The 9,194-nt window shown below is 35.7% G+C and overlaps 2 protein-coding genes across 2 annotated transcripts; both read right to left on the bottom strand.

Annotated features, from left to right (window-relative positions):
- Positions 1–489: 489 nt before the first annotated feature.
- Positions 490–2,397, bottom strand: LOC134839533 (DENN domain-containing protein 11-like). Its single transcript, XM_063855116.1, has 2 exons — positions 1,852–2,397; positions 490–1,506 (listed from the first exon to the last, which is right to left on the bottom strand). Exons 1-2 carry the CDS (start codon positions 2,354–2,356, stop codon positions 710–712), a joined length of 1,302 nt encoding a protein of 433 aa, XP_063711186.1. The 5' UTR covers positions 2,357–2,397; the 3' UTR covers positions 490–709.
- A 174-nt stretch (positions 2,398–2,571) lies between these two features.
- LOC134839444 (large ribosomal subunit protein uL29m-like) lies at positions 2,572–7,517 on the bottom strand. The gene is made up of 3 exons (XM_063854992.1): positions 7,117–7,517; positions 6,684–6,914; positions 2,572–2,976 (listed from the first exon to the last, which is right to left on the bottom strand). Exons 1-3 carry the CDS (start codon positions 7,512–7,514, stop codon positions 2,655–2,657), a joined length of 951 nt encoding a protein of 316 aa, XP_063711062.1. The 5' UTR covers positions 7,515–7,517; the 3' UTR covers positions 2,572–2,654.
- Positions 7,518–9,194: the final 1,677 nt, after the last annotated feature.

Here is a 9,194-nt window from a genome sequence, read left to right as displayed (position 1 = left end):
AATTTTTTAAAAGTTTGCGTTGCAAAAAATAAAAAAAAAACGTTTATGGTGAAAATCAAAAAAAAACGTTTGCGTTGCGAAAACGTTTATGGTGAAAATGTGATGACCTTCCAAAATTTGCAATCCATAGTTCGTGTCGATAAAATGGCCTACTAGAACACTCGTAGAAAATTTTAAATCTTCGACTTCAGTAAATACTTGAAACGTTCTAATATATTGGCATTTTAACATGTCAACATAAGGACTTCTTAAACATATGTCATGTGAAACCCCGAATGTATAGATTACTCTCTTGTTTCAGAACCTGCCATTTTCAAACTAATGGTCTGCGGCATGGGCAAAACCAGAAACTTTCCATGTTTTCTTTCTGTTCGGATTCAAAGACACTGAATTTGCACATCAGACTGCGTTGCAACTAGCAATAATTCACACAGCTAGATGTAGTATAGATTTGGAAGAAAGTGCTCTTGAAAAGAATGTTGTCTGAAACTTTAATTCAAAATGGACTAACTTGATATAATCATTAAATTATACCACGCCTAACAAAACTACTCTGTATAATGTAATTTACATAATTTGAATACACATCCTGAAAATTGACATAAATACACCATACAAAAGCTGATCTTGATTATCGCGAGTTACGTATCAAAATAGGTCCAGGACCTTCACCATTGTTGGGCTATTTACAGTTTTCTTGTCTGCCTCTTTAGAAACTTGTAAAAATAGGACAACATCCTCCATCTTTCACCACTACAACATTCAAATCAAAATGAGCCGCTACTTCTTGTACAAAATCCATGTCTCCACTGTTAGGCAACAACCCCATTTGGCTAACATGAGCACTAGATATTTCGCCCACCGTTGAACTCACCATCCCACTACTCTCTAACTGAGCCATGTGGCTTCCATCGATGTTGTCACCTTCACAACTTTCATTCAAAGTTTTAAATATTCCGTTATTCAAATCGATGAAGTATTTCGCAAAAGTCTCATGGATTTCTTCAGGCGAATACTCCGAATGAAACAACTGCAGCCCTTTCAGCTCTGTGAGTCGTGTTTGATCGGCCTTCGAGGGTTTCAACAGACTTGCTAGATCCCGTCGCCAGGAACGTATAGACGTTCCATCAACGAATATATCGTAGCAGCTTTTCATTGACTCTTCAGCAACTTTGTCTGAGGTACACGCCATGTAACCGCTTCCCTCGCTAAACCGATTTTCTCGATTGGCTGATAAATCAAGCAGTGATACGTAAAATAAAAATTTATTAACATCCAAAAAGTCATCTTCTGCTTCACTCGTTTCACTGCTTGAAGTTTGACTAAGCTGAGAAACGCAAAAGTTTTTCTTGAATGACGAGCGAGATATTATTGATAAAGGATACAACTGATTGCACAGTTTTTCAAGCGGAGGTGAACTATAAAAAAGGATCCTCAGATTGAGCAAACTCAGTTTCCACAGCACAAGGAGTTTGACACCGAAATCCTCAATAAGTGAAAAGAAACCTGAAGCAAACATTCTAAATTATTATAGAAATAGATAAGCATATATCATCTAGAAAAAACAAAGGTAGCCTTTTGCTGTTCGGTTAGCACAGAAAAGTCAGGCCAGTTATCATTGCACAGAACAGGTTGAGCCGCACTTTATGACATGCTTTTTAAATCAATTAAAAACCACTTATTGAACAGGAAATACAGAAATTTCGTCCAGTAAATGAAGACTAAATTTCATCCATTCTCAAAAAAACTATTACCAATATGGAGTGCTTAATTTGATACGACTTTTGATGACGGAAAGACGTTTCTTCATGATTTGTTGATAGCATCATAATTCATTGGTTAACATCGTACCATAGTTTGGCGAATATGGAATTCTGTAGCTAAGACCACTTGGCACAGGTTCTTTCTGCTCTTTTGCATAACTCTGCAGGATTTCATAAGCATCCGGATCATTATGAACACTTTCGTATAATCTGCTCACGTCTTCACTTCTAGTCAGAAACTCAGCGTACTTTTGAAATCGAAGCACTGATTTACAAACAAACCCTATAGCACGCATACGAGTTCCCCTTTCATCTTCCAAATTTTTGCCGTCACTATTTGATTGCTGTTCATCAATGTGAACATTTTTCAAATGACTCACTGCAAAATGGTCTCCTACTTTGAAGAAGACAGTGTCTCTTTTGACCAGATGAGATCCACTAGGCAGACATTTGAACTCGACCGCGTCTGTCTTGAGGTCAAATGAGGTCGGGCTACTCCATTCAATTAAATTGCCCTTCTTGACGTGAAAATGGCAGACAAATACACAAACGATATCTGCGCCTTCTGATTCAGTGAATGGATCAACTGTCATTTTATGATCAGATGTCTAATTTGACACTACATTTCATTTCGAATTCTGAAATAATTTGAAGGTTCCAGGGATCAAATATCATTTAACTAACGCTAATCGTAAGTGTTAAAAGATGGAAAAAAAACAACTTGAAACTTTGAACAAAATACACCTCAATGTAAAATATGTCACGGTGTTTATCAGAAATACCTTATCCAGGCTATATCCACAGATCCTTTTGTGCAGATGAACAAAACGTCTATTAGAACAAAACGTGGTTTATTCTGTTAAAGCTATCAAAACTCAGAATAAAAGAAATCTATCTAGTTTGCAGATCTTCCTCATCTGTCGATTCTGATTGATGTTCAACTGAGTTTTTGTATTTATGCATGTACGCATTGATATCGAATTTTTCCTCTTTTAGAGGATTGTCAACTTCAGGCAGTGGGGGCATCGGTACATTCGGATACTTCTTCGCTGATTCTTTCAACCTTCGTTCAAAATGTCGTCTCTGAGCTAGCAGCTTCGTCCTCCTTCGTTCAAGACGGAGGCGCATCCAAGGAATGACGTAATCGCGATATTGGGTATTCTCGAGTCTGAATCGCTCGTTCTCCCACCAGGGAACAGAGTGTTCCCGGAACCTGAACAAAATGTAACTAAATTAAAAACTATATCATTACAAGCACCGTACAGAACCAATGATAGGTCGTTGCAGCTAGTAGTAGAGACGTAGGCTACAGCTTTTTCGCTATCGTTAATAGCTTTGTAATACCACGAAGTAGCTTCGGACCCGTTTGATACAAAAGCAACAAAATTATCACAAAAAAGACTAGAGCCTATTCCTCATTCATATTAAAACAGGAAAATTGGACAAGTTTTATTTCGACACCACTTAAGATACGCGAAAAACGGCATGGCAGTTAGACCCAAAAAAACAGGATGCAAGCTGAGTCGAAAAAAAAAGATGTAAAAATCATTTTAAAAGTAATAATAATTTTTTTAACGTTTGTCTGAAATGCGGTTAAATTTAACCAAAATACTGAGAAAAACAACTGCCAGTTTCAGATAAGCTTGAAAACAAGAATCAATCAGCTAATATTGAGCCGACAAAATTAGGTAGACGACTGTTGAGCCAAAAAAAATCAAAGTTGAACTAAAACATTTTGAGCCAAAAAATTATAAGCTTTTCGCCACCTAACCTTTTGTAAGCACAAAAGCAATTTTAAAATTATGGCATTTCAAATGACAAAATATCACCATTTCAACTATTTGAGCCGAAAAACAACTTGAAGTGAAAGGCGCAAAAAATAAGAAAAAAAAGAAAACTAAAAACAAGAATTGATTTACAACCAGCAAAAATTAGAATGGAGCGGAAATTTAAAATGAAGACATGCCCAAAAAAATCTGTTGTCAGGAATTCTGTCCTCTTGTTATCAGAAGATGAAGCTGACAACCTTTGAGCAGACACAAATTTAGCTGAAAAAAAAGCTTTTATAAAAAAGTCTAAAGTCCATGCTAAGCAACAATGGACAACAATTGTACATACAACTACAATGTAAATTGTTCACAGCGAAAAAAAAACATCAATGATGTGGCAACTAAGCCGACCATCTTTGAGCATACACCACCTGAACCGAAAAAAGAAAGATTTTACGAAAAAAAAATTTTCGCCACCTAAAGAAGATGAAGCTGACAACCTTTGAGCAGACACAAATTTAGCTGAAAAAAAAGCTTTTTATAAAAAAAGTCTAAAGTCCATGCTAAGCAACAATGGACAACAATTGTACATACAACTACAATGTAAATTGTTCACAGCGAAAAAAAAACATCAATGCTGTGGCAACTAAGCCGACCATCTTTGAGCATACACCACCTGAACCGAAAAAAGAAAGATTTTACGAAAAAAAAATTTAAAAAAATCGTTGAAGTCCCCCTTTGAAATTAGAATGAACAACACTTGCAACTACAATTTAGCCGACAAAATCTGAGCACACAAACAAAAAACTAGCATTTCATTCATTTTTCTCAGAATTTTTTTTAGATTTCCTCGATACTAAAAAAGAACAAGATCCGACCACGACAATGGCGACTGCTTTAGGGTAAAAAGGCAACTGCTTTTAGTCCAGGCCAAGGGGGAAGCAACCTGGTACATGCTACGAGAAGATAAGAGGAGAAGTGAAGCGAAGATAAGAAGGGAAAGAAGTGATTGAACTGATTCTGCCAACTAGTTTTTAACACGAAAAAAGTCTGCTCCGGTTTGATAACGATTGCTAATCGCAAGCGTAAAAAACGACTCTTAAAAACTTCGGAAAACTAGTTATATTTCAGTGATTTGCTTTTCCCGGCACTGGGACATTTTTTTGAGAATTTTAAAAAATCATTCGAAATACGAATGAAAGGGCTTTAATATGATATACCAGTCGACACAGTCCAATGATTATTTGTGGTTTCTGATTTTGCGTTTTAAAAAATTAAACTATACACAGAGGCGAAGCTGAGCTTCGCACTACTTGCGATACACAATAAAAATCAAAAGATAATATGTCTCAAACTTGAAAACTGAAAAACTTAAATGGATTTTGTTGAACAAAGCCCTATGAAAAGCCCTATCCGCTAATTGCTACAGTATAAGATTAAAAAAAAAGCGAAAAACAAAATTTCAAAAACATGAATGAAAAAATTACAAAATAGTCACTGAAAAGAACTTGACAAAAACCTAAAAAATCTATGAAAGCCTATGAATATAACCCAATTACATCAAGAATAGTCAAAAAAAAATTATTCACACCGGTAAGAGAGCTAGATCACAACAAAAAAAAACATTAAAAAAACGTCAACGAAGGAAATGAAAAAACACGCAATTTTTTTTTCCAAAAAAATTCAGCCAGAGAAAACTACACTACTGGATATCGTGCAGAATCTACCGTTGTTCATATTCCATTGTAGACAAAACAGTCGAGTCAAAATTGCAAAAAAAAATCTGACAACATATCAATATTTTTGACATATTGAAACTAAATTTAATCATCAACTTCAATCGATTTCAAATTAAATTGCTCAAACGTCAAACAAACCTAACTAAAACTTAACTAGTTTCACGCTATTTTAGAACAAAAAAATCAAAAACCATGTATCCAATAAATTGAAAAATTATTGCAAAAAAAAATCCAGCAGAAAACTCAAAAAAATTTCATTTCTAACAGAAATATTTGGCGCCTATAAAAACCAGAAAACCATGAAATTTATATACCCTCATGAAAAAAAAAGAAACAAAGTACTTAAAAACGCTTTAAAAATTACAGAATTAATGACACGGCAACTAAGCCGACAAAAATTGGGTCGAAATCGATAAATCCGACAAAAAATCAATTTACATCTAAAAAAAATTTTCAGCTCTAAAACAATTATCAATTGAGTCGTTGAAGCCAGCTGTTTAATAACAGCTGTTAAACGGTCAAATTGGGTAGAAACAAAGATTAAATTGGAGATGACCAAATTTCAGTCATCCTGTTAACAAAGTTGTTTACGGGACCAAGTTCTAATACCCGATTGTAATACGAATAGAAGGGTAAGAACACCCGAATAAAAAGCTCCTCCCAATGGCCGAAAAAAAACATGACAAGGGCAAAGTTGACAAAAATAAGTAAACAGCTAACAGAAAAATTTACTCATAAATATATACAATAGGCTTGACCCTCAAAATAGCGTTTAGTACGACTTATATTGAGCTCCTTAAAACTATTGAGTTTCTTTTCAAATGTTCAGGTTGGCATTCGAGACGTTTTTATCAGCCCTTGTCACAGCTCCTATCTCTCTAGCTTAAGCTTTTTCTTCCTTGTGGAGAAACAAGTCATCCATTTTACCTTGAGGAGGCGGATGACACTGCGACCCCGCCAACCGTCACCGGAGCGGGATTCGAACCTGGACCTTAGTGTTAGAGGTCGCGCGTCTTAATCTCTCAGCCACGGCTGCTCGAGCCATAAAAGTAGGTATGTATATCCCACACGAAACCTAAACGTTAGCTCCACGCCAACTGGGCGAAAAAAGAACTTTTGCAAAATTGGCTTTCAGTAAAATATACATATGAAGGATGATTCGATTTCGTGATTTTGTTAAACCAAATTGGTAGCGCATAGGCACATTGTTACAATAATGAACATCCTATAAACACCGATTTCTAGACAATTTGCCCATTTTTACAATATTACTTGGGGTTCAGTATATTTCGACAAGTCAATACTTCCGGGGTTTCTGCTGAACTAAAAAAGATCGAAACGCAAATTGCGGCCATTGGACTTTCAGAAAATTATCAATTTGAGGTTGCACAAGGGAAGCATTCAGAACTTACCACTTCCAGTATCTGAACCCAAACATGTTCCATGTATATGCTCCCTTGGGTCGGCTTCTTTCGTTCTCAAGTCGATCCACAGCCCCATCTCTCTCCTCCACAACATTGAGGATGTTCTCCATACTCTGTTCGGCCTTCTCCAATCTGTCCTCGTGCGGTGTTGTCCTGTCTGTCTCTTCGCATTCCCTGTCTAGAGTGAGCAGCACGTTTCGCTCTTTCAACAACACATACCTGCAGAAATTAAACAATTCAAATTATTTTCAGATCATGAAAAACCAACATTGATTTGTTTCGTGAAGCCGTTTTGAGATGCTACTACTGTATAAGTAGCAAAAAAACCGCAGCAAAGAACTAATGATAAGATGAATCCACCAAATCTCAACATGGCAAGAAAATGTGATAAAAAATTTGCCCAAAAGCACAAAGAACCTACCACAACTTATGTAGATCACAATGGCTTTTGCCCCGCAATACTCCCAGAGACCAGCTTTGCCCTCTAAAACAGTCTTTCACCAGACCCTCTCCCCAACTATCTTTAGGCTCAAAAAACTGCATCAGCTGGTCACAATGCTTCAGTTTTTCTTTAGCCGGATAATGGTCAACAAGAACTGGCTCCTCTGGTTTATCCGGAAGAATTCGTTTGAAATCAACTTTCTTCGGGAGGTATTCATGAGTAACAGCTTGTTTCTGTCGAAAGTTGGCCAGCTTGTACGGGTTGGACGTCGTTTTCCTGTAGTAACTGCAAGATTGCTGCTTCAAACATAACTTGCAGTACACCAGCCTTTCGATGGGAGCTGAAAATCTGCTCAGCACTACACGAGGCAAACTCATTCTCTCTCTGAACAAAGCAAATTCGGGCTTAACCAGTTCTAAATAGCTGTCGGAGTACCTACAAATTTAAGCAGTCTTATGACTCAAACAACGAAACAAGGAAGAACACTTAAATTTACATTTTAAAGGATCTAATTTTTCCAAATTCGCTGCATGTAAAACTAATCCAAAAACTTAATTCAAAAACGGTTTAAAAAAATTCGAAAATGCAATTTCGAAAAAGTACGACCTTCTTAAAATCAGTTCCAGACAATTTACCAAAATATTTCTGATGTTTAACCAGGCCCAATAAACAGATCAAAGCTTCTCCTAGAATGAAAAATCCAAATGATTTTAGCTTCAAAGATCTTTTCTTGCAGCAAACCCTACAAGGTTTTACTCCCCTAACACGCCCACTTTTGAGAGCAACTCAAATTAAGTCTTACAAAAAGAAGAAAAACATTTACAATTATGTACAGACATGTTCAGTTTTTTATTTAAAATATTTCATGCATTTTGAAAAAATATATAATTAGAATATTGAGTATATTTGGTTCATGAAACGGAGTAAAAAGGATCGGCCAGTTACGCTGAAAGAAGAAAAAAGTTTGATAGTCTTGGAGAAGGAATTGGAAAATTTCACCGCTAAGACAAAAATTCCATCTCGCATGGGTTTCTAACGACAGTTCGAAAAGTGTAATTGATCTCAAAAATACCGAATAAAAACCACGCAATTAAATTATTTAAAATCTTGATTTCAAGAGAAAAAATATGATTGGAAAATTCAGCCGATTAGAAACAACTGGATCACTTTTTAATCCGCTTAGAATTCTGATAACTAAAAATACCTTCGAAACTCAAAGCCATTCACGTTTTGTTCATGCCATTTCCGATTTCCTATTTGGAAAGTCCCGGTTTGCCTTCCTGTGAGCAAGAAAAAAAAATTGAATATTAGAAAAAAAAGTCAGACCGTTTAAAAAACCTTGAGTGCAATCATATTGAAAAACTTTTCCTGAAAGAAAACCAAGTCACCCGACCTAAAAAGCGATGAAGCACTTCTTTCAATATCATTCAATATATACATACAAAACTTACAAACTAACAGTAAATTACAGTTACGACAAAAAAGCCGCACTACAAATGATTAACACAGTCAAAACTTTTTTCTAACAACATGTACATTTGTTAACAACCCGGATATTAATGAATACATGCTTTTGATATAAGTGTAGAAATTGAACAAACAAGACGAAAACAACCCAAGCTGGCTTCTATTCAATTTTAGAACGATTAAATGTAAAGTAAACAGAAGTTATATACACATACGATTTATCGCTTCCAATGTTTTTGTTAAACGGGTACTTGTTCATTTTAAAGAAATTAAAAAAATTCATCTCTTTTGCACATTCGCTGGTTATTGAATGAGCCGTTTTACTTGTTGGCATTTATTCTAGCAATCAAAAATTTTGATGAGTGATTTCGACACACGCGAAGCGGAGCATCGCATCACTTGCAATACAACAACAGCATGAAAAACAAGCCAAAAAAAAATGAAACATATTTGAAAAAAACTAGGTCGGCCAAAACTTAAAAGTCGTATGTCTCGATGAAAGTTCATTCCAGTCCAACCTTCCCCTTATTTGAAAAATAAAAAAGCAACGGAACAAAACTTACACAGATGAAACAATGCTGTCACAAACT

Source organism: Symsagittifera roscoffensis, chromosome 2, assembly GCF_963678635.1.
Source record: "Symsagittifera roscoffensis chromosome 2, txSymRosc1.1, whole genome shotgun sequence".
NCBI classification, from domain to species: Eukaryota; Metazoa; Xenacoelomorpha; order Acoela; family Convolutidae; genus Symsagittifera; species Symsagittifera roscoffensis.
The sequence above is the reverse complement of the archived record's forward strand: the minus strand, read 5'-3'. Positions and strand labels throughout refer to the sequence as shown.